General features: G+C 48.0%; 6 protein-coding genes across 6 annotated transcripts; 4 read left to right on the forward strand and 2 right to left on the reverse strand.

Moving 5' to 3' along the window:
- Window positions 1-489: 489 nt before the first annotated feature.
- Window positions 490-9,616, forward strand: C7M61_002207 (serine/threonine protein kinase regulatory subunit; the record flags this gene model as incomplete). Its single annotated transcript, XM_024857589.1, has 3 exons — window positions 490-4,579; window positions 5,593-7,885; window positions 8,212-9,616. The coding sequence occupies 3 exons, from the start codon at window positions 490-492 to the stop codon at window positions 9,614-9,616; spliced, it is 7,788 nt and encodes a 2,595-aa protein (XP_024714088.1).
- Window positions 9,617-9,726: 110 nt separating this feature from the next.
- On the forward strand, window positions 9,727-11,376 carry SWC4 (Swc4p; the record flags this gene model as incomplete). Its single annotated transcript, XM_024857590.1, has 1 exon — window positions 9,727-11,376. The coding sequence occupies one exon, from the start codon at window positions 9,727-9,729 to the stop codon at window positions 11,374-11,376; it is 1,650 nt and encodes a 549-aa protein (XP_024714089.1).
- Window positions 11,377-11,427: 51 nt separating this feature from the next.
- On the reverse strand, window positions 11,428-16,059 carry MMS22 (Mms22p; the record flags this gene model as incomplete). Its single annotated transcript, XM_024857591.1, has 2 exons — window positions 11,428-12,407; window positions 12,597-16,059. The coding sequence occupies 2 exons, from the start codon at window positions 16,057-16,059 to the stop codon at window positions 11,428-11,430; spliced, it is 4,443 nt and encodes a 1,480-aa protein (XP_024714090.1).
- Window positions 16,060-17,193: 1,134 nt separating this feature from the next.
- Window positions 17,194-20,193, forward strand: NUP60 (FG-nucleoporin; the record flags this gene model as incomplete). Its single annotated transcript, XM_024857592.1, has 1 exon — window positions 17,194-20,193. One exon carries the CDS (start codon window positions 17,194-17,196, stop codon window positions 20,191-20,193), a length of 3,000 nt encoding a protein of 999 aa, XP_024714091.1.
- A 114-nt stretch (window positions 20,194-20,307) lies between these two features.
- On the forward strand, window positions 20,308-21,360 carry ERG26 (sterol-4-alpha-carboxylate 3-dehydrogenase (decarboxylating); the record flags this gene model as incomplete). Its single annotated transcript, XM_024857593.1, has 1 exon — window positions 20,308-21,360. The coding sequence occupies one exon, from the start codon at window positions 20,308-20,310 to the stop codon at window positions 21,358-21,360; it is 1,053 nt and encodes a 350-aa protein (XP_024714092.1).
- A 34-nt stretch (window positions 21,361-21,394) lies between these two features.
- On the reverse strand, window positions 21,395-22,053 carry PGA43 (Pga43p; the record flags this gene model as incomplete). Its single annotated transcript, XM_024857594.1, has 2 exons — window positions 21,395-21,442; window positions 21,493-22,053. 2 exons carry the CDS (start codon window positions 22,051-22,053, stop codon window positions 21,395-21,397), a joined length of 609 nt encoding a protein of 202 aa, XP_024714093.1.
- Window positions 22,054-23,538: the final 1,485 nt, after the last annotated feature.

A 23,538-nucleotide genomic window follows, 5' to 3' on the forward strand; every position in this document is an offset into this window, starting at 1 on the left:
TAATAGAAACATAATGCTTTAGAAGCTTCAATCTAAAAGGCTCGCTCTAGATTGCCAATTCATTCATATAGCTTCACTTACGGAGATTCTAATAGCTTCACTTCTGTTACATTCGCAGCCATTATAACTGTACATGCAATGGGCAATCCTCACATCCAATGACCGTCATTTCTTGACACATATATTATTCCTTTCGTCAGATACAGAATAAGTGACCAAATTAAAATAAAATTGAGTTTCTTTCATGGGCCGTTTATATGGCTTGAACCAGTGAGTACCCCTACTGCGAAGCACCAGTTAGTGGAAAATCTCCACCCAGCTTGATAAGAAGAACCAACCATATTTAAAAATCACCAATTTCATCAATTCCTTTGAGATCTCAAACTTCCAGCCACTATCAACCCCCAGGAATTGGACTTTTTAAAGATGCACACGTGACCTCCATACTATTGCCGATTTCCTCCAGAACCGCTACTATCCAGAACCACCATGTCTGTAAAACAGCTGCTCAAGGCAGCCAAGGCAGCCATTGAAAGAAACGACCCAGAAGACGCCATATACTATGCCGATGAAGTCCTTGAAGAAGACAAAAATAACTACTACGCCTATATCTTCAAGGGCAAGTCGTACCAGCTTCTAGGCGACTTTGAGAAGGCCATGAAGCCATTCCAGAAAGCCATAGATCTTGATAAAGACCAGCTACTTGGCTGGAAAGGATACTTCCAGAGCGTCAGATCACAAGCAGATTTTGACAAATTTTTCGAGGTCTTCACCCAGTATGTTGAAAAACTAGTGGAACAGGGCGTCGCCACTGGAGATGCCGTCAAAGATCTTTATGCATACTTGAAGGCAAACAAATACCACGAAGATACAGCATTACATGAAAAATACCTACGTGCAATTCTCCCAGGCACGCCACTTAGAGAGCTTTTGGGCAACTCGGTGGGTACTGAGGATGAATCGATCAAGAAGCTCATTACCGTCACCAAAAACAACCAAGACGAACAGGCCAGAACGATACTCGCGAAGGAGAAGATGAAGTTGCCTAGAAACCTCACAGTGCAGCAGCAGGCCAAGCTACATGCCATTGAGTGGAGCATTCGCCTGGATTCAGATCTTCCCAATCTCTACAGACAATTCCTAGATGTCTGTGACGATGACGAGCTCAGAAGGTCGTACGAGGCTGAGTTGTTGAAATACTTGTACAATTTGCTTAAAATCTCTCCGGAGAAGGCCGACCTTTTGAAGGAAGTCAAGCTGTTGTGTGGTGATATGGTCCTTTTGGGCACCAACGACCTTTTCGCATGGACATTGTACTTTGACCTCCAGGACCCCAAGGCCATAGAAGATCTCGACGAAAACGAGGTCCTCACGTTTATCAAGAAGTTCAGAACGGAAGGCTTGGGCGTGTTCTTGTATGCCTACTTGATGAGTGATCTTGGACCATTCAATACCGAGAAGGTCCAGAAGGAATTGGGACTCAAGGATGTATCCAAGGACGCCTCTGACGAAAATAATGAGAGCAACGAGAATAATGACGATGTTGAGGACGATAACGGAAATGACATTTCTCCGGCCGAGATCCTTCTGATGATGCTTGAGGGCTACTCCAAGGCTACCAGCTCTATGATGGCTCACCGTATCATCTGCAGCTACTTCGTCAACCTTCAGGAATATGACTCTGGCTCTCAACGATGCACTACTGCAATCCGTCATCTTGCTGAGCTTCAAAGAACCTACGGCATCGAACTAGTAAACTGCAAAAGGGACATTTTGTGCCTGCTTGCCACAATCTACACATACCACGAAGCACCCAAGAACTTTGCTAGGGCTCTAGAGCTCTACGACAAGATTCTTATTGGCGATGCCGAAAACACACAAGCCATGATTGGTAAGGGTCTTATATTGTTGGAAAAGATGGAGCTCGATGGAGCTAACGAAGCCCTCTCCAAGGTTCTTGAGAAGTTTCCCGAGGATGCAACTGCACTCAAGGAGTTGGGTTGGTGTCTTGTGTTGCAGAAGCAGTACGAAAAGGGTAGAGAGCTTCTTCAACATGCCCTCAAAAGCTCGAAAGATATGTCTGTGCATGGACTGGAGACAAAGGCTGCTATCAAATGGCGTCTTGCTAAGAGTTATCTCTGGGAGGACTCTTCTAGTGAAACTAACGTTCAAGCAGCTTTTGATCTTTTGATCAGCTCATTGAAGGACTCGAAAACATACGCACCATCGTACACATTGCTTGGTGTTTTATACCACGATCACTATAACCAGAAAGCTCGTGCCCAAAAATGCTTCTACCGTGCATTCGAGCTTGATGTTGGTGAAATCACCTCAGCAAAGTACCTCGTGACAGAGCTTGCTGAAAAGAACGAGTGGGAGGTCAGTGACATCTTGTGTACTCGTGTTGTGACGTCGGAAAAAAGCCGTCGTATGTTGTCCAGTGCTCTTTATGAAGATCCTGATAAGTCCTGGCCATACAGAGTTCTTGGAAGCTCTGCATTGAACAGGCAAGACGACGCCAAAGCCATTGAGTGGTTCCAAACTGCCCTTCGTATGAAGGCCATGGATGTTCAATGCTGGATTGGACTTGGTGAGGCGTACTACAACTGTGGTCGTATTGATGCTGCTATCAAGGTGTTCAAGCGTACCAGCAAGATGGATCCTGAGTCATGGATGCTCAAGTACATGCTCGGTGTTGCAACCTGTGAGATTGGTGATTACAGTGCTGGTCTTGAAATTTTGAATGAGGCCCTTGAAGCAAGACCAGAGGAGGAGTGTTTGCTCAATGCCATCTATGAGCAGTCAATTGGCTACAGTGCCCAGCTTTTGCTTGGAGGATTCACCGGTAGAACTTTGAAGATCTCTGATGGTGCTTTAGATGCCATTCACAGAGCTGTTTCGGTGAACAAAGCTTCCCAGAATTTGTGGAGAGCACTCAACAACACGCTCAAAATCAGAATCAACGTTCAATCCGACATTCAGAACTTCCCAATTCAGAAGGTGGTGGACATCTTGAAACATGTCGAGTTGCCATCGGATGATGTTGTTTCCGTTGATGCAGCTCAGAAGCTTTTCCAAGAAGAACAGTTTGTGGAGGCCATTGGTTTGCTTGGTATTCTCGTTGCACAAAGTGCCATAGCTGTACTCCCCAGCAAAGCCAACAAATACCAAAAGTCGATTACTCTTTTCAACTTGGGTGTGGCTTACCTAGAGGCATTCAACTGTGCAGATGAGCGTAACGAAAAACTCCTTGACAAGGCTATCCAGTCCATCAAGGACGCCATCAAGATCGAAGGCAGCAACGCTCAATTCTGGTTGGCTCTCGGAAACGCTTTTGTTTCCAGAAACCCAGAGATTGCCCAGCACTGCTACATCAAAGCGTCTGTGCTCGACAACAAGGACCCACAGGTGTGGACCAACTTGGCAGCTTTGTACTTGCGTTTTGGTGATTCAGAGCTTGCACAAGAAGCATTTGACAGAGCTACGTCTGTTGCACCTGATCAGTCAAAGTCCTGGTTGGGTAACGCTTTGACTGCTGATGCCCTTGACGACAAGCAGACTGCGTCGAGACTTTTCACTCACGCTTACATCATTTCCAATGGCAGATTACCGTTGGCCCAGCTCTGCTATGCCATGTCGATCGTCAACGCTAGAATCGGTAATTCCAAAGACTCCAGAGATGTCGAAGCCGCTCAGGAGTTCAGTATTGCCAACTTTGCCATTCAAGCCTTCCTCAAGTTCCATCCAAACGACGAGGTTGGATTGAAAATGGCGCTTCTCTTGAGTGAGCGGTGTCACACGTACAATTTGGCGATTGAGTCTGGAAAGAGGCTTTGTGACCTTTTGGAGAAGAAGTACGAGAGCTCCGAGAGCGAGGTTGTTCTTGTTGAGTACGCAAAGGCCAAGACGCAGTTGGCGAGAATTTATTTGGGATTGGCCAATTACGGTGACGCCATAGACAATGCCCAGGTGACCTTGGATGTTTTGGAAGAGGAGGAAGAGACTCAGGATGTGAGAGAGGCGAAATTGTCGTCACGCATTGTCATTGGATTGTCCTTCTTTTTCAATGGCCAGTTTGACGAGGCCATGGAGGAGCTCAAGATTGTGCTTGAGACACACGGCCAGTCACAGAGAATGGTGACTTTGATTGCCCAGGTGCTCAATGCATACGGCACCTCCGAGACCAAGCAGGACGCCTTGGACCAGCTTTTCGCTTTCATCGAGGAAAACGGCTCGTCTCTTCTTGTTGTGCTCACCTTGGGCGCCATTTCCGTGGTGGACCAGCTCGAAGACTATTACGAGCCGATCAAGGAGGAGCTCTCGAACTTGTCGCTTGAGGAGCTCATTGCTGACTCTTTCCGCATGGTGCCGCAGCTTTTGGCGGAAGTGGAGCAGACGCAGGTTAGAAAGAGAGGTGTGTGGCAGAAGTTCGCTATGCTTTTCCCCAGCGACTTCAATGTGTGGAAGAACTTGAGTCGGACCATGGCCTTGGACACGGCGCTTTTGCCTACATCCAAGAGACCAGCGTTTGACTTAGCGGAGGCGTACGTGGAGAAGGGTTCCAGAAGAGAGATACAGCGTGCATTGTTGCTTTGTGTGAATAATGAGAGAGCCAGGCAGGCGCTCTGCTGAGATTTGCATCTATGGAAGAAGATCAAAAGCTTAACCTACGTCAACTGTGTTGACACTACCTCCATGGTTTTGAACGGTCAGGGTCTCTACCACCTCGATCGGATCTGGCATGACTCCGACGATGTTGACTCTGTTCGTCGTCATGAGCGTGACGGCTGACTCACCGGGGCTTGACGTGACTACCAAAAATGGTCGGCGATCCGGGCTTGACATTCTCGGTCACCGTTCTTTCTAGGCAGCGTGACTTCCAGATCCAGGACCCTGTGCTTATCAGATCCAGCTCAGCAGATCCCGCATACTGTGATTTAGCGTGACGAGATTTTTGGCATCACCAAACAAAAATCTGCCGCTCTTTTTTAGCTACTGCTTCCGGAAGTCCTGATCCTTATCTACATGTGATCACGGTGGCTGCGAAAACAGTCGGGAGTGACGTCGCAGAATGCGCAAAAACAGGCAGGCAGTGACTCGGGAGGCAAAAAGTGACACACCTTTCCAAGGCTGGGTGAGGGAGCCTTGTCGTGAGGGCCTTGGGGTGCTTGTGTGCAGTCCCGCACCAAAACATGAGAGCCCCGGACTACCAGGTCCTGCAACACCATACCAGGATACGCAGCACCCAGTGACACAGCATTTTTTGGAAACACATCCATCCAATCCGATCTTTCGATTGAAGCAGCATACTTGCCCTAGAGGACCACGTGATACACCCGGACACCGCATTCATCAGGTTGCATTTCCCTCCCAAAAAGCACCCTCTTGCCTCCTGCCCCCTCCTCGTCCCCCTCCTCCACACCATCTCTTGCTGGCCCGTGCCTCTTACCACACCTCCCATCTGCTACCACTACCTGAACTAGAAAAACTCGCCACCGAGGCGCCAGCACAGTGACTCATCCACCATATCGTTAACATATACCATTATTTATACGTTCCTCCAAGTGTGGCACACCCAGCCCTCCCGATAAGCTGATATGACAGATAAGGCCGTAGCAGCCGCCAAGGCGCCGCCGAAACAGCAGAACACGAAGCTCCTCCAGGTGATCCAGAACTTCTTCACCAAAACCTCCCAGATCATCTTGCAAACGCGATCGGTTGCGGATCCGACGGTGTTTGACTATGGCTCCTCCGACACCACAGACAGCAGGTCCAAGACCAACAAGTGGTTCAATTTGAATATCGCATCGCCGGGCGACGACTGGATCAAGGACGAGATGAAACTCTGGAAGTCCTTTTCCGATCTCTCCCAGCTCCACCCGATGATTATAGAAACCTACTTGGACTTGCGCCAGCTAGATCCAAGAGAAACTGTGGCGTTGGAAGACGACACGGGCAATTCGTGGACCGTGGCCAAGGGCGGCCTCAAGAAACAGGAGGTTGTCGTGGAGCGCTGGCTCATTGAGTTTGACCGCTCGGTGTGCTCCGATGCTGACTCAGACGAGCTCCCACTTATCTACAAGCAGGCAATTGTCTTGCTTCGTGTGATCTACGGCTACGCCCGCCTTCTTCCCGCCTATAAGCTCCGCATGATACTCTGCCAGCAGTCTGGCAAGGGTCTTGCGCTCATGAACAAGATCATCGATGGGAAGCAGCCCATCAGCTCCAAGGGCCGCATAGGCTTGTCCAAGTCCATCATTCCCCACCAGATGCTTCTTACAGAATCACACATGACGCAGAAGTCGTTCGAACCCGTCAAGACCACCGCAGGCTCCCTCAGGGTGTCGGTGGCATACAGAAACCACTACCGGTTCACCGTCCAGGATAACGAGGAGATGCTTTCCAACCACTTCTGGAACACCGACCAGGAGAAGTTGGCAGCACTGCTTGACCGCTCCCACATCTCGGACACACCATCCCACTCTGCATCGGACTCCCGCTCGGCGCTGGTCTCCCAGGAGGAAGCCAAGGCGCCCAAGGAGCCCACCAACTTTGCATTAAACACCACGAAGCAGTCCGTTCTGCCATGCACTTCCGAGCACCAGCCGGATCATCACAATGAAACGTCGCCCACATCGAAAACCTCCACCAATCGTGTCAAGCAGGTGCTGTACGCCCAGCCTGCTGCAAGCGTGCAAAGACCAAGCATCCAGCCTTTCAAGGTTGGCTCTATCAGCAACTCGCCTCCCAGCGGTAACATCTCTTTTGCATCTGGCGCCGCTGGAAGCGTCGCTGGTTCGACGATGGAGCGGAGGATCTCTATTACCAGCAATAAGTCTGGCTCGAATGCCTCGCTCGCAGCTTTGTTGAGAAATCCAAGAGGCTCGACTTCATCTTCGAACACACCCACCGTTGCTATTTCTGGCTCTCATGGTAATAATCCTGGTGCGGTATTCCCCAGGTCGATCTCGTCGTCGCATGGATCTCATCTCCACGACGACCTCAGCGAGTTGTCGGGAACACCAAGATTCTCATCGTCATTTGGCTCTCGTCAAAGCAGAAGGTTCAGCAACACGAGTGCTCGTAGCTCCGTTGCCAATGAGCCTGGTGCTTCACTCTACGGTGCTAGTGTGGAGCTGACTACCTCATCAGGTGCACCTCTCAGTGGTCTCTACCTTGATGACGACATCAGCACCTTCGTCCGCATGATCGACTGTAAGTCTGATCTCAGGTTGAGCAGCACTGTGTCAAAGACAAACTCCAGACATACTGATAGCAACTCGCTGATTGACGCCTTGAGCAAGTTCCAGCTGTTGAAGGGCCAGCACCAGCAGTTGAGCGACTCGGTAAATGCTAGCGTCATTTTCCAGCATAACCAAGGTGGCTCGTTCCACAGCAACTCGCGAGGTATCAGCCGTCCTAGCAGCCGCAAATCTTCGCATTCAAGAGCTCTGCCTTCCCCCTCCATTTCTCCAAGCTCATACGACAACCACTTGCCGTCGATCACATCAAAGCTTGAGCTGCATGGTCTGGAGCACAGCATTTCACATTTGAGGCCAAGAAGCAGACAGGCGCTGCAAATCAGTGCCCAAATTCCACAGAACTATGGCAGAACACGGTTGGCGTCCTCGCCTACCGTAACCAGCACATTGACGCATGCTGTGCACAGACCCGAAGGCCCAGAGGTAACAGGCTTATCTACAACTCCATCTGTGTATGATAGAGCCAAACGGCCAATCAAGTACGAAGACGTCTTTGATGACGAGGAAGAAGACGCAAGTGACTACTTTATGAGGAGAGTGGAATCCGACCCCACGGGCTCCCGCACGCACGAAGAAATGGGCTTCGACAATGACGACTTGCTTTTTGAGATGACAGATACAAAGTAAAGTGTGCACGTTGATTTCCGTTCCTTCTTTGTATATGTTAATCAATGGTTGCAAAAAGCTAAGTGTACGTCCTGTACATGAGCCGTCGCACCTGCTGGCTCGTTTATGTGTCACAGGACTGAGCCCTTTTTTTCTCTGCCAACCATCTTGCTCCACACCTCAGCGTGCTTCGGTACTGCAGACAAGCCGGGTTACATAGTCTCGCTTGGTATCTCCAGAAACTAAGTTATCCCGTTTTTTCCCGACTTCCCATGCTATTACAAACGACTCGTTGTCAGGCACAGCTACTCAAGCATGTTGCACGTGCTTTCCGAAATCCCAGATTCTTAGCGACTTCCTCCGACTCAGGATCTCTGCCGATAGAGTTGTATGACCTACGAGTGAAGCAAAACAGGCTTCGAGACGATCCATATCAAAGAAAGATTATCCTGAGCTTATCGATATTGCATGAAAAGCTTGAAAACTACGAACCTCCCCAGATTGAGAATCCAGATGTAGAGAGTCTCAAACCCAAAATAGGAATCGCCAAAATATTTGATTCGTTCCTCGGTTCCAAGAAGAAAGAACTAAACACTATAGACATCCCTGAAAACGAGATAAAGGGCATTTACTTGTGGGGAGACGTTGGGTGTGGAAAAACCATGCTCATGGACCTTTTTTACCTGTCAGTCCCTAATCATCTTGCCAAAAAGAGGTTCCACTTCCACCAGTTCATGCAGAATCTACACAAACGCTCCCACCAACTCAAGATAGAACACAAACACATGGATCTAGATGTCATTCCTTTGTTGGCGGCCGAGATTTCCCAACAAGCCACAGTTTTATGTTTTGACGAGTTCCAGGTCACCGACGTTGCAGACGCCATGTTGCTCAGAAGGCTCATGACCTTGTTGATGAGTCCCGATTATGGCGTCATTTTGTTTGCCACGTCCAACAGAGCGCCTGATGATTTGTACATGAACGGTATTCAGAGAGTCTCGTTTGTCCCGTGTATCCAGCTTATCAAGAAGCAAACACGTGTGATTTACTTGAACTCGCCTACCGATTATAGAAAAGTGCCCCGCCCCGTCTCCTCCGTCTACCACTATCCTAAGCCAGGCGTCAAGTATCACAGTAAGGTGAATGCGGCTGCGTGCCGGAAGCATATCCTGCAATGGTACGACTACTTCAATAGAGACGACCAAATGGAGGAAGCCAAGATCAATGAGGAGCTTACCGTGTGGGGCAGAAAGCTTATTGTTCCAAAGAGCTCACATCCTTACGTTGCACAATTCACATTTGAAGAGCTCTGCGGCCACAACCTTAGTGCCGGTGACTACTTGACATTGGCCAACACGTACAAAGCATTCATTGTCACTGACATTCCTTACTTGAGTATAGAGGCAAGAAACGAGGTGCGTCGGTTCATCACGTTCCTTGATGCCGTGTATGATGCGCATGATTGTTTGGCAACCACTGCTGCTGCGCCATTCAAAGATTTGTTTGTGGAGCCCGAAGACCTTCAGAAAGATAACTTCGAGCTCTACCAGCGCCAAAAAAATAAAGGCGCCGAAGAGACCTTCGAGGATGACGAGTTGGTGGTGCGCCATGGCTTCGACAAGCTGATAGCAAAGAAGGCATCCATGTTCGTCAACGACGAGGAGAAATTTGCATTTGCGCGTGCACTCAGTAGACTCACACAGATGGGCACGACAGACTGGGTGGAGTCCAGTACCGGCGATACCTAGATATTTATTAACGACAAGTTCCACTATGCATCAGTAAACGTCCTGTACACAAGTAGGGTGGTAACTCAAGTATCAACACTTTTCAGCTCAACCAACAACCACCTCTCATCATGTCTGCCAACGATATCTTGGATGTGCTTAACATTCAGCGTGATGAGGCGACTCAGCCTAAAAAGAAACAAAAGACTGAGTCCCAGCCACAACCCCAAAAAGGTGGTATGGCCAGAGAGCTATATAACCTTTTAGGTCCAAACACACCTCCCGTGAATATGGCCATGGGTCCTGGATCAAAGATCAAAGATAGAAAGCTAATGAAGGTTTCTCCATGGACCAAGATGCCCTTTGTTCCAAATAAGCAGGCCAAGGGCGGTCCTACCTTGTACCACTGGGAGAAAGGTAGCAGAGAGCTTCTTGAACAAGGACGTGAAAACAAGCCATACTTTTTCGATAAATTCATTGTCAGCATAGATATTCCGGAGCTCGTGGACGAGGAGAAGTACAACAAGTTCATGGAAGAGGTGAAGGCCAAGAACGAGCAGAAGAAGAAGGAGAGGGAGGAAAGAGAAGCAAAGCATAAAGAGGAGGTCAAGAAAGCCGAGGAGGCAAAGAAGGCGAAGGAGGAAGCTAATATCAAGAAGGAGGACGAGGACAAAAGTGAAAAGAGCGATCTGAACGGACCCGCATCCAAAGACAAGAAGGACAAGGAAGAGTCTAAGGAAGAGTCCAAGGAGGTTTCCGTGGAGACCCAGGAGGAGCCTGAAAGAGAATGGACTTACGAGGAAACGAAGCTTTTATTCGAGCTCTGCAAGACTTTCGAGCTCAAGTGGCCCGTCGTTTACGACAGGTTCCCTGCCAGAGATAGAAAGTTGGAGGATTTGAAGGAACAGTTCTACCGAATCAGCTCGCTAACGCTCAAGGATAGCGGAACTGGTAATCCGCACCTTTTGGAGTCGTTGGATGCTTTTTCGAAGCTGGCCGAGCTCGATAGAAAGCAGTACCTTGAGAACCTTCTCAAGAGAACCCCAGCTGAAATCGCAGAGGAAGAGTCGTTGGTCATTGAAGCTCGTCGTTTCGAGCTTGCAGCTAAAAAGATGCTTATGGAACGTTCAAACTTGCTCACATTGCTCGATCTGCCCCAGGCATCTCAGCTGGTACTGCAATACCAATCCTCTCAGGGCCTCACAAACTTGTACAATAACTTGATGATCATGGACAAGCACCAGAAGAAGAAACAGTTGCAACAGCGTGCGGCTTCTACGAATGATCCTGTTCCTCCTGCAATCCCCATGGCTGCATCCTCGTCTTTCAAGAAAGATAAGGCCTTCCAAACACATCTACAACAGTACTTGTCCGGAGTGCTCAAACAGCAGCAAAGCTCAGGACAGCACGTTAAGGGTGAGCCCAACGCTATTCAACTGCTTCTTGCTAAAAGACTTACGCCCAAAGAGGAAGAAGCTTATGGATTGCACTACCACGCTAACGAACGTCTCACTCCCGGTGTAATGTTACGCTCCAGTCACAGGTTGCCTGGTTTGCAGCAAAGACAGAGTGTGTTCAAGTCCATCAACCTGTTGCTCCAGGAGCTTGATATTCCTACTGTTGGTGGTACCACTTGGAAACCTGTCATGCCAACGAGAAAGACCATGGCCAAGTACGACGAACTCATCAGGGCCAGTGTGGCTTTGCTCGAGGTCAAGAAGGGTAAAGATAAAATGGAGGCCGAGATTGAGCTCATTAAGAGTCAGCAAGGCCTTCAGTGATCCTATCATGGGTGCTTGGCACCCCCTGTATTCTATGTAATGCTAGTAATGCTAAAATGTGATGTCAAAAGGCTCCGGTACGACCGTCACCTCCAGACCTGCCGTCTTTTTTTCGTAGACCTCTTTGAGCTTTTTCAAAGTAGTATTCAAAGGTCCTAATGCGTTTTCGTAATCTGCATGGGTATGTTCGTACGGTGGTAAGTACGGGCCTGTGTCTCCAGTCTTCAACTGATTAAGACTGAGATCACTCAATATTCTGTTGTAGGTCCCGTGCTGATGTAAGCGTTCCTCGAATTGTCGGATACTCTCGAGGTGTTCATTAAGTTCGTCATAACCATCATAGATGTAAACCCCGGCAAACATGATGTCGGCGCAAATGGACACGGTCTCAATCTGATACATGACGTAGTTACTGTCTGTCTCTATTGCGGCGACGCTTGGAACATTGGCAACGATTTGTAGCAATTTCTTGAACAGCCTATCCACAACATCAAGCATGCAATTGTGAAGTCGGAAATGAATGAATTTGATGAGGAACGAGACTTGAGCCCAGTACATATCATGCTTTGAAGCAGCCTCAACATAAATCTCGAAAACCGAGAAAAGAAGTTGAGAGTTAGTTTGGCTTACCCACTTGCCGAGAGCCTCGGCGTAGTCCTTCTCAAACTTAAGTGCATTGGTGAACTCAACATTGAGTAACAGAATGCGCTCGTCATTACTTGCCTGTGCCCATGTCGACTGCAATCTCTTGCTGGGGAAACCTAACTTTTCTGAAACGCTCCAGAATTCTTCAATGTCTTCAACAAGAGTGAGACAATTTCCACTGATCAAACTGATAATGCGACGAAGGAACTCTATGATTTGTAAATTATCATAGTGAGCGTTGAACTCATACTCTATCTCTTTGACCATCTCTGTTATCAACAAGGCCTTTTCTGCTACCACCAATGAATTCGAATTGGCGATACGGTTGATGAAACTCGAAAGAATCTGATACTTCTGTCCGTGTACCAGCACCATAGGTTGGGCGGCTAGCTTTCGGCATGCGGTTAATGATCCTCTTGTTCTGCTTAACGATCTGAAAACCAAGGTGCTGTATTTTGACAATCTGCTCGATATCATCGCTTTAATGAATAGCTTATCCATCTCAAAAATGGCAGAATGACTGACCTCGCCCTGATTTAAATAAACCCAGCAAAAGTATAACGCAAACCTGTCACGCAGCAGCTTGTTGCCGAGATACGAGAACTTCTGAAGCATCATGAAGTTCCAATTCTGTGAGCTGTTGGCATGAGCAAATTGGATCCAAATCTGGATAGATTTCTCAATGACATTCTCCAATATCTCATCCTGCCTCAAATCTGCTACTGGTAAGCGATTCATTTGAGCACTCAAGAATGAGGTTACAGTTCTGATTAGCGAGTCAATCAGATCTGATGAAGCCGAAGCCTGCTCCTTGTGGACTCTCAAGAGCTCGGCAAATGAGAGCATTTGATCCAACACTCGACCCCGTAACCTGTCGGGAATGACACTGATCTCGATGGCTCTCAAAAACGCCAAAGACTGTGGAGTCTTGGATATATCGATCACGCGAAGGCCACAATCAATGAGCCTGGTGAGAAGCGATGGCATACCCTGAAGTCTATCATACGAGGCGCTGAAAGAGTTCAACATTGCCTGGAAAGCAGTGACCGGAAGGCCAACTTTCTTCCTCTCTGATACTTGAGCAAATGTATCAAATGCATCAACGGCTCTTGAGTAGATGAACATATCTTTGAATTCAATGATTTGGTCAATGAGACTGGAAAATGGACTGCGAAGGTCGACATCTGAGATTTGAAATAAAAGCAAGATCAAGTTGAGTCTATTGATGAACATGATCTGATACTTGCGTCCTTTTTGGTAGTGGTACTGACTTGAAGCAACGAGTTTTGTGATAAGCCTTTTCACTTCTTTTCTTTCACAAAGGTCAGAGATGTATGTGTATACGAAGCCCAAAAACCTTTCAAACACCGTATCCTGTGGAATATCATGTTTTGACAAAATCACCCCGATAGAGGTGGGAACTGAGGTCTCGTTCTCGAAATTGGTGAATTTCCTTTTTGCAAAGGACAGGTACAAAGTGAGAATCAACTTTTCTTCCAACGGCCATTCGAGATTGTTGTGGACTAGCTCACAAATGTCAATAAAGTCATGATGATCTTCAGCGTGAGAAGAGCCTTGGGAGTTATTAAGGATGGTGATAAATGGAGTCCAGTTGAACTTGTTAGAGGGGCACATTGAGGCCAAAGCGTAAACGATATTCATCGACTCAAAACTTGAGTCCATAAGCGGATCTAAGTCTTGTAAGGCCTCAGAAACTGTTGGCCACCAAATGTCTTTCTTGTTTCCAAAAAGAAAATACATCATGCAAAGTGACTCTGATAATTCTGTTGGCGTCTCGCTTTTGAAGGTCAAGGAAATATCAGTGGAGTCGTAAGTTTTGAATATAATTGACCAGAAATCGATGCAATATTTTTCGAATTCTGAGAAAAGCGACCGATAGTCCCCTTCACCATTAGTTCTCTCTAACTGATACGCGATATAGTAAACAAGAAGGATATGAGCGTAGAAGAAGGTCTGGTGCTTTCTTATCTCTTTGGTCTGAAGTTTCGTGAAGTCGTTGAGTAGCTCGTCGATCAACTCCCACGCGGCTTTTGGAATCGGAAGTCGATATATGAGAAGCCATTTGATCAAAGCCCGAGTAGCATCCTTCACTTCTGTTCGAATGGAAGGATTTAGTTGAGCTTTTACTGAGCTCACGAGCTTTCGCAAATGGGTCAAAAGACGGGTGATGTTTTGAGAACTGGACTCTTGCTGGAATAGACCAAACACATATTGTTTGCCAAGTAAAGTGAATGACACTGTATCATTATGAGGGAAAAATATGAAACCATCTCCGATAGTATGAATGCGCTGCAAATCATTGTATGCTAAAATGGAATCCGTGGATGCAAATAAATTATCTGAAAAGAGTGAGGATTTTGAAGGGTTGAAATATGCTGATGGAACGGCGAAGCCGCTAGTATGCTGTTTGACGAATTTAGTCAAGCTCTCGACCTCAAATGCTGTCGTGGCAAGGAAGTGTTTAGTTCTGAGAGGACGACTCTTTGAGCGTGCAGTTGGTTTGGAATTCTTTTTAGGGTTCTCCTTATCTGAGTCGGAGTCGACATCGACACTCAACACGCTCTGCTTTTGCTTTGCTCTGTTGGTCAGCTCAGGTCTATGATACAGCTTTGTTGGTCTTGGTGAGTTTGCCCTATTGCTGTGCTGGAGTGGCTTTCTTTGCTGTGGCGGTTTGCTGAACTTGCGTGTGTTGAGCCTTCCATAACTGCTGGTTGAACTTCGATGTGTGCTCGTCTTAGAGCGTGGGCCTCTAGAGTAGGAAGGCTGGTGCGGAGTCGTGCTGGATGATGCCTTGACCCTAGGTGTCAGAACTGAATGACGCGATTGAGTTTTGTGTTTGCGGGATCTACTCTTTCTTCCCGATGCAAATAGGTGGTTGATGTGGTCTGCCTCCTGGGCACCGCCACCAAGGTCGAAGTCGTCGAGATAGGTTTGTGGAGGTTCAATCAAATCTGAGCTCTTGGTGGTGTCTGCGTTGTCAGAGAAGAGCTCGTTTTCAGAGTCACTGTCGTAGTCAGATGAGCTCTCCGAACGTACTAGCTCAGAAAGGTCCAGCCTGAATGACGTAATCTGAGGCTGGAAGAACGACTGGTAGTTCGGGGTGTATTCTTCATAGGTCTCACGAGAGTCAACAAACTGACCGAGCTCAAGCTCGAGCGAGCGATTGACTCCGGATGATCCCATTTTCCTCACGGCTAGACCCTTTCTGGGCTGCTCTTGGCGGCGCATCTTCCTCTTCAGTTTGTAGACCCTCTCCCTTGGCTCATCTAGTCTTCGTTTATATGACCCACCGATGTCGTTTTCGCTGTCGCTGGCCAGATCGTAGACTTTCGGCGGAGGCCTATGCTCGACGCCTTCGTATGGAATCATCTCCTGGTCCTCCTCGTCGGATGCGTTATCTGGTTCGTAGTTGAGCTGCAGCGACAGAGGGTCGTCTTGAAGATCCATCGTTTCCGCATCGGGATCGCCTGCCAATGCCATAGCCTTGGACTTGCCCAAATGTGCGTAGAAGTTGCGAGCCTTGTACCGTTCCTCGTCTGGATACCGCTTCTTGCGTTTGAGATACAACTGGTTGAGTGCTCGAGCCACCACGGTCAAATTGTCGTTATCTGAGAACATCTCGTTGATGCTGTCGACGGTGCAAATGCCCAAGTAGTCTGCCTGGTCGGCGATGTACGGGTGGCGACTGGCAAAAGTACGTTTTCGTAGGGACCTTCCAGCTCTAACTGGAGTTTCTGGTTCAATAGCCTCCTGGACCGTTTCCAACGGGTTGATTTCCATCAACAGCTGCTCCTTCATGGGCGAGGAGCTTTGAATAACGATTCTTTCAGGCAGCAGCGGGATGTCGTACGTGTCGTAGACGCCTTCAAAAGGAGTGCCATCAGCTTCACTTCTCAATCTGTGCTTTGTTTCCTCCGACAAAAAGCCAAAGACCCGCCGTAGCAGGCCTGTATCGATGGCTGTAGCCAGCAACATGGGAAGCGAGTTCTCGGTGTCCGAGTCGGCGACCGAGTCCATGGCTGGGTTTTGAATGAAATGGTGAAGTTAAAGAAGAAGTAGAAGGTGTAGGTAGGTGATGCAGGAGCACTGTTTTGGCTCGCGGTGGTATCAAAGGGACGCATCTGAGGGGGAGTTTATGGGACCAAGTGGATTTTCACGATTTTTAAAGAGAGCTGGGAAGAATAGGGGTAGTCTTTATGGTAATTTTTGATTTTTATAGGGAAATTGAGGGGTGGTGCTAAGTTGGATGGGTGTATGGAAATGGTTGCAAAACGCGGTATACTGCAGTACCTTGCAGTAGTAGAGGATACGCTAGACGGTGGATTTCCTTTGATTATTGAATTTTTAGATGCACGAGATGAATTGACAATATTGATCAAGAATTGAGGGGTAGAATTGGCATTAGTGGCTTGAGAATAGTCAACTTTGTGATATATTCAACGGCTTTACGTAAGTGTAAAGGCTGTATCTCACAATGCGGTCCATCAAAGATGGATTTCATGTAAGCCGTTTCTTCCTAGTTACATGAGCTAGAAACACCTTGTTGTGATTTCCATACGGATCAGTTTTCATATGATACATCATAAGTATCCTGATGAATGCTACAAGTGATGCTTATTAGGAACCTGTGGGTGTGTTGATCTCCTTCACTTACCATTTCTTAAATCTAAGGCTTGGCTCGATATGTTTTGTCTGGCATAAATTACGTTTTAGATCCTCAATCATCAATTTTGCAACCGTATATGATGAATGTGAAGTCCCGCAAATGTATCCATAATAATCATTGCACGCTATAGAAATCCAACGATTGAACTTAAAATTCGGATCCCCTCGAAGTTCTTGTCTTTTTTGTTTCATTGTAATTACCTGGAAGTATGCCAGGATCTCATATCCTGCGAGCGTCTGATGCAACATCGCACTTCACATTTTGACTGCGAAAACTATCAATTCATCACAAATTCACCAACTTCAAAATATACCAAAATAACCACTTCTTCAAAACAGACACAACAGAACTTCAATTTAAGACCCTTTCCAACGCTCCAGTCCCCATTCCCACCAGCAATTGATCAATTGTTTCCAACCAAGGCACGTGACCAAACTCAAATCTCAAAAAATTAAATTCAATCCAAACACATCGCTGCCTAAAACATGGATAACCGCAGGGTGCTAAAAGCGTACCAGGATCGTGGCCGCGAGAAGGTCTTGCCTTACCCTTCTAAAGCAGGCTTGCTCCTGAAAATGAAACGTTACATTTCGGGCTCCTCCCTATGGCAGGAGACTCTGAGAAACCCTTCTGCTTCCTCGTCCAGGGTTTCTTCCAGAACGGCATCAAGAAAGCCCTCGGTGTCACAGCCCAATGCTCATTCATCACGTCTTTTGAGTGAATCCTTTGCTGCTGCCTCCACAACAAACCAGTCCATGGACCAGAATCCAGATCAGACTGCCAACGATGTATTGTCCTCCTTCTTCAAAGAAAAGGGCGACAGACCCTTGTCTCAGATTGAGTATGAGGGTGTCATGTCTCTTTTAGAGAAATCCAGAGCCAACACTACATTGCCATTGAATGACGAGCAGCACACATTGCTCAAATCACCCACTAGAGAGCCTTCCTTCTCCCAGCATAACAACACTACCTTTTCCAATCAGCGAGTGTTGAAGAACACAAGCATATATGAAGGAGCAAATGCCACCTTTGCCGCTCCTGACTATAGACCTCTGTATCAGAATTTTGGTGACAACTCTAGAGTCGCCCCAGTGAAGCGTGTGTACCAATTTTCTGGATTGCCCTCGCCGTACAAAACGAGAATACGGGCGCCAGGTCAGCGGAAAGCGAGAAGAATTGCAACTGAAGCTGATATTACGCCCTCTGCTGGCGCTATCCCAGAGGCCGAAACGCCGAAGCGCATCAGCAGCACTGCTAGCTCGCTTTTATCTGTCTTGGACAATCAAAAGAAGGAAGGGAATGATGTTGCTGTTAGCACAAACGACAAGCCTCTTCACAACCCATATGCCAAGAACAGAAGAAGAACAGCCAAAACCAGCACTACCAAGCCTTACAGTACGGCGGATGATATCAGCAAGACAGTCGCATTTAACAAGGCCAAAGACTTGGCTGAATCTCCGGAGAAAGCAAATGACTCGTTGTTTTCACCTGAGAAAACCGAAAAGGCCCCAGAAATTACTGAGCCTGCCTCCAACGGTAAGTCATCCAATCCCTTGTTCACCTTCAAACCTTCAGAAACGAAACCCGCTGAAAAGAAACCTGCATTTTCATTCAACCTTAAGGACTCAGAAACCAAGGATGATGAAACCCCCAAAGAGAAGGCCAAGCCCGACGCCAATGGCTTCCTCTTTGACTCCCAAAAGCCTGCATTTTCCTTCACTAATAAAGCCGACAGTACGTCTGGCTCAGATAGCAAAGGCCAAACATCTCTATTTGGCGCTTCTTCAGCCTTCAAGCCTCGTGAAACAGAGAGCAAGGGTCTGACATTTGCTTTCCCAGAAACTACGCCTGAACCAAACGGCGAGTCCAAAGCAGAGACTCAAAAGCCTCTAGAAAGTCAGACACCATCATTTGCTACACAAAAGAAAGAGGATGGACTCTTTGGCAAGTCTTCCACAGAGGAGAAGCCTGGTTCCTCTCTTTTTAAGGAGGTGAAGCCAGCTTTTTCTTTCGGAGCCAAGCCTGACGAAGCTAAAAAAGATGGTTCTCTTTTCAGCACTGAGAAGAAGGTCGACGAAGGGAATGGGCCCAAGGGTTTCGGTTTTGGAGCAATTGCACCCTCCAGCAAAACGGAGAAATCTGCTCCAAAGCCTGTATTTAACTTTGGCGCCAAAGAAGTGGAAGAAGAAGCTAAAGAAAAGGACGCTGCAGAGGACGTTGAGTCGAGCAAGGTAGAAAAGCCCGCATTTTCGTTCGGTGGATCCTCCAATTCTATCGCAGCCTTCGGCACTAACAACACCAAGACTGGCGAATCAAGCTCTCTTTTTGGTAAGAAGGATGACAAGAGTGACATGCCCGTTTTCTCGTTCTTGAGTAAAAACGACTCCAAGGAGGAGGACAAGGACAAAGCCCCTTCAAAACCAGCCTTTTCATTCGGGAGCAAGACGGCAGACAATGATCTGGCAAAACCCTCAACAACCTTCGGTAACTCTGAAGCTTCAAGCTCAAAGCCATTGTTCAGCAGCGGGTCTTCTGACGCCAAGCTGTTGTTTGGTTCTCTGAGTAAACCTCCAGCGTTCAATTTTGGTTCCTCCGAGAAGAAGGATGCCCCTGCCTTCAGTTTTGGAAGCAAAGAAGACAAAAAGGACGAGGCCAATGAAGACAAGGAAGAGAAGAAAGAGAAGCCAAGCTTCAGCTTCGGGGGCGCAGGTAGCGAGAAGAAGGCTGCTCCTGCTTTCAACTTCGGTGGAGACAAGAAGGAAGCACCAGCTTTCAGCTTTGGTAGCACGGAGAAGAAGGAGCCAGCCCAAGAGTCGGACAAGCTGACTGAAAAACCAGCCTTCAGTTTTGGAAGCTCTGAATCGAAGGACAAACCAGCATTCAATTTTGGCAGCTCGTCAAAGCTAGACGAAAAGCCCGCTTTCAGCTTTGGTGGCTCTAAGAAAGCTGACGACAAGCCTGCGTTCAGTTTTGGTAGCTCTGAAACCAAAGACAAGCCTGCTTTCAGCTTCGGTAGCTCTGGTAAAACCGATGAGAAACCGGCTTTCAGTTTCGGCAGCTCTGGCAAAACCGATGATAAGCCCGCCTTCAATTTCGGCAGCAAGGCTAACGACAAGCCTGCTTTCAGCTTTGGAAGCTCCGCCAAGACTGACGACAAGGCCTCTTCTGAGAAGAACGACAAGCCAGCTTTCAGTTTTGGCTCTACAAGCGAGTCCAAAGACAAGCCAGCTTTCAACTTTGGATCTAGCACCGAGAGCAAGCCCGCCTTCAACTTCGGCTCGTCCGCCTCAAGCGACAAGCCAAGCTTCAATTTCGGATCATCTACGGACAAGCCAGCCTTCAGTTTCGGCAGCTCTAATGTCAGCAAAAACGGCGGCGAGTCATCTGGAATTCCAGAATTCAAATTCCCCGAGGTGGAATCCGGAAATGTCACCGAAGAGGACAGAAGCCAAGCCGAGGAGTACAGCGAGCTCTTCAAGTTCTAACGCACTATGCGAGTCTTGTCTATAGTAACGATGTAGTAGGACCACCTGTAGGCATCTTTCGTATACGCGAAAATCACCAAACCGAACTACACCATCAATACTACCACATCGAAAATGTCAAAATTGAATTCTGTTTTGTTGGTAGGCGGTGCTGGCTTCCTCGGCTTGCACCTTGTGCAACAGTTTTACGACCATTGTCCTAACACAGCGATCCACGTCTTTGACATTCGTCCAATCCCAGACAATCTTTCAAAGTACTTCACCTTTGACAAAAGCAAGATCACCTTCCACCAGGGCGATTTGACGTCTGAAGAAGATATCGAAAAAGCCATCTCGTCCAGTGGCTGTGAAGTCATCGTTCACTCAGCATCCCCAATGCACGGCTTAGGTCAGGAGATCTACCAGAAGGTCAATGTGGTGGGCACTCAGGCTCTTTTGAAGGTGGCAAAAAGGACACCTGTCAAGGCTTTGATCTACACGTCCTCCGCTGGTGTCATCTTCAACGGCCAGGACGTGTACAACGCCAACGAGCTGTGGCCATACCCTGAGGTTCACATGGATGGGTACAACGAAACCAAGGCCATTGCTGAAACCGCCGTGATGAAGGCCAACGACGCCGACCTCGTGACCGTGTGTTTGCGTCCTGCTGGTATTTTTGGCCCTGGCGACCGTCAATTGGTTCCTGGTCTCAGAACCGCTGCTCGTTTAGGTCAGAGTAAGTTCCAGTTGGGCGACAACAATAACCTCTTTGACTGGTCCTACGCTGGAAACGTGGCCGATGCCCATGTCATTGCCGCCCAAAAGGCCCTTGACCCCAAGGCTCGTGAGCTCATTGGCGGAGAGACCTTCTTCGTCACCAACGACACTCCAGTGTACTTCTGGACCTTGGCCAGAACCGTGTGGAAGGCTGACGGCCACATTGACAAGTATAACATTGTGTTGAGCCGGCCTGTGGCGATCTTGGCGGGCTACTTGTCGCAGTTCTTCTCTGGTTTGTTGAAGAAGGAGCCTGGTCTCACTGCCTTCAGAGCCAGAGTGACCTGTGCTACTCGTTACCACGACATCACCAAGGCAAAGACGCTTCTTGGCTACGAGCCCGCCGTGCTGCTTGAGGAGGGCATCCGCCACACTCTTGACTGGATCTACGAGACTCACGAGGAGAAATAGTGCATTTGCTAGACGAGGAAGAACAGGGCTGCACCTAGAACGGCAGAAACCACCGACGTGATACGTGAGGCACCCGATAGTGCTGATGTTAGTAGGGAGGTGATGGTGTTTGGCGAGAAACATACCGGTTACGTTGGTCTGGTTTTGGATGATGTGGATGGTGGGTCTCAGGAAGTTGGCTGGAGGCTCGTACTCTTCCTCGTCCTCTTCTTCAGAACTGGACTCTGTGTCGTCCTGGTACGCCGCATAAAGCGTGTCTCCTTGATAGAGCTGCTTTGCCGGTTTCAGGAGCTGCGACTTGACCGAGATGGTGTTGCCTGGTTCGTCATCTACGACAGTCTTGGGTCTTCCTGCTCCGTCGTTCTTCTTGAAAGGAAGGTTGCAAGCGTTGATGTCGTTCAACGGTGCACAGTCATTGACCAAGACGGTTAGGAAATTGGCATTGGGGTTCCCAGGACAGAGATTGTGGCACTTTGGGTCCATGGACTGAAGAGCACAGCACTCACAGGCCAAGTCGTTGGCCTTGCAGTCGTCCAATTGTGCAAGCACCTGGTTGGAGCAAGCAGCCAACATGGCGATGTCAGAGTTGTCACACTTGTGGAGAGGTCTAGGGTGGGGGTTCTTGTACGAGCCGTATTCTGGCGCCACAAGCGCTGCGGCGAGAACCGGGATCAAGAGAAGTCGAGGCAACATGGTGGATGAGGCAGTGGGAGGTAGTAGGAATGGCTGCAAAATGGCCGCGAACATAGACACAAATGGGTTGAGTGTAGATGTGGACAGAAAAAGAAAGTAGGATTGCTCGTCTAAGTGAAGATAAAAATGCTTTGACGAGCTCAGTTATTTGGTTAGACAATTGTTGATTTGATTAGATAATTGATTTTTGGATTATGTGGAGAGTTTGTTAAGCCGTCTACTGGGGATACTCCATCCATCAGTCCTCTTGCTTGTTAACGGGTCATTTACATTATCGTTTCGATTATGGGAAGATGGACTTGAATCATGGATGATTTCTCAGGTGGAGATCTGCCAGACTCTCTTGTGCTGAGTTAAATGGTCCCAGTACACCTAGACTACAGTACTTGTCTAACAACCGAATCATCACCAGTTCGTCTACTCCTAAGACTAATCACCAACCCATCTTATCGTCATTTCCCAAATCCTAATTCATTTCCCACCACCTTCATAAGCCCGTCACTATACTTGTCTCAATTTGATGGACATCCCCATCTCAACACCTCTTCCTACACTACCGCACTGGCTGCGAAATGCCTCGACATGCTAACAAACACCCTTGTTCACTTGTCACCCTATTGTGTGCTATTGTTCCAGCCTCTCGAAAAAACCACTACAAACCCCCCCTCTATCCACGCCCAACGGCTATCAAATCTCACTGCTATCAAATCTCACCGTTATCTCTCTCTCCCTATCTCTATCTCATCCAAGCCTTCCGCGTAAACTCACCAAGCCAGCGTCTGATAACCAGCAACTACGCGACGGTCGATCTGCAACCGCTTGTTTATTTACCTTCAAGCCACCACGCCGTAGGCAAACAAAGGCTTGGGAGGCAGTGCTGGACGTGGATGTTCACAGAAAATCGACAAACTATCACTCGGTGTTCCGCCGTACCAAGCGGTTTTCGACTTTTTTTTTTTCGTTTTTGCAGCAACAGGCCCAGTGCCTTTGGGGATTCACGATTCGTCGATGCAACAGCGGGAAATTCGGCTGCTGGGGCTCGCAACAAGCCCACGACAATGTCGCACCGCCCCAGACCATTCTAGATCGGCCACCGTGAATCACCCCAAGCTGGCGTAAATTTTGAAGGATGAGTAGATAAAATTTGATTAAAGTTAAAAGAAGATGGAGGTGACAGCTGCTGAAGGAAGCTTGTAAGCAGCAGGGAAACAAAAAGAAAAAGAAAAAGAAATTGGTTGGCTGGTTCGTTGATTGGCTGGTAAGGGGGATCAGCCAATGTAGGATCACAAAATTTGCAACCCAAATCAACATTTTTTTCATTCCGTCCACCGCCCACCGGTTTCTTCGAAGAAATCGCCCAAACGGTTGCTATTCGCGCCCGCGTCGGTGCCTTACGCAAGGCGGTTTTATCCCATCTCGTTGTGAAATGCTTCCGCCCGTTCTGGTAAAGTGTGCTTTTTCGTGTAGCGGGCGACGTCATTTTCG

Source organism: Candidozyma pseudohaemuli, assembly GCF_003013735.1.
Source record: "Candidozyma pseudohaemuli strain B12108 chromosome Unknown scaffold00004, whole genome shotgun sequence".
Classification (NCBI taxonomy): domain Eukaryota; kingdom Fungi; phylum Ascomycota; class Pichiomycetes; order Serinales; family Metschnikowiaceae; genus Candidozyma; species Candidozyma pseudohaemuli.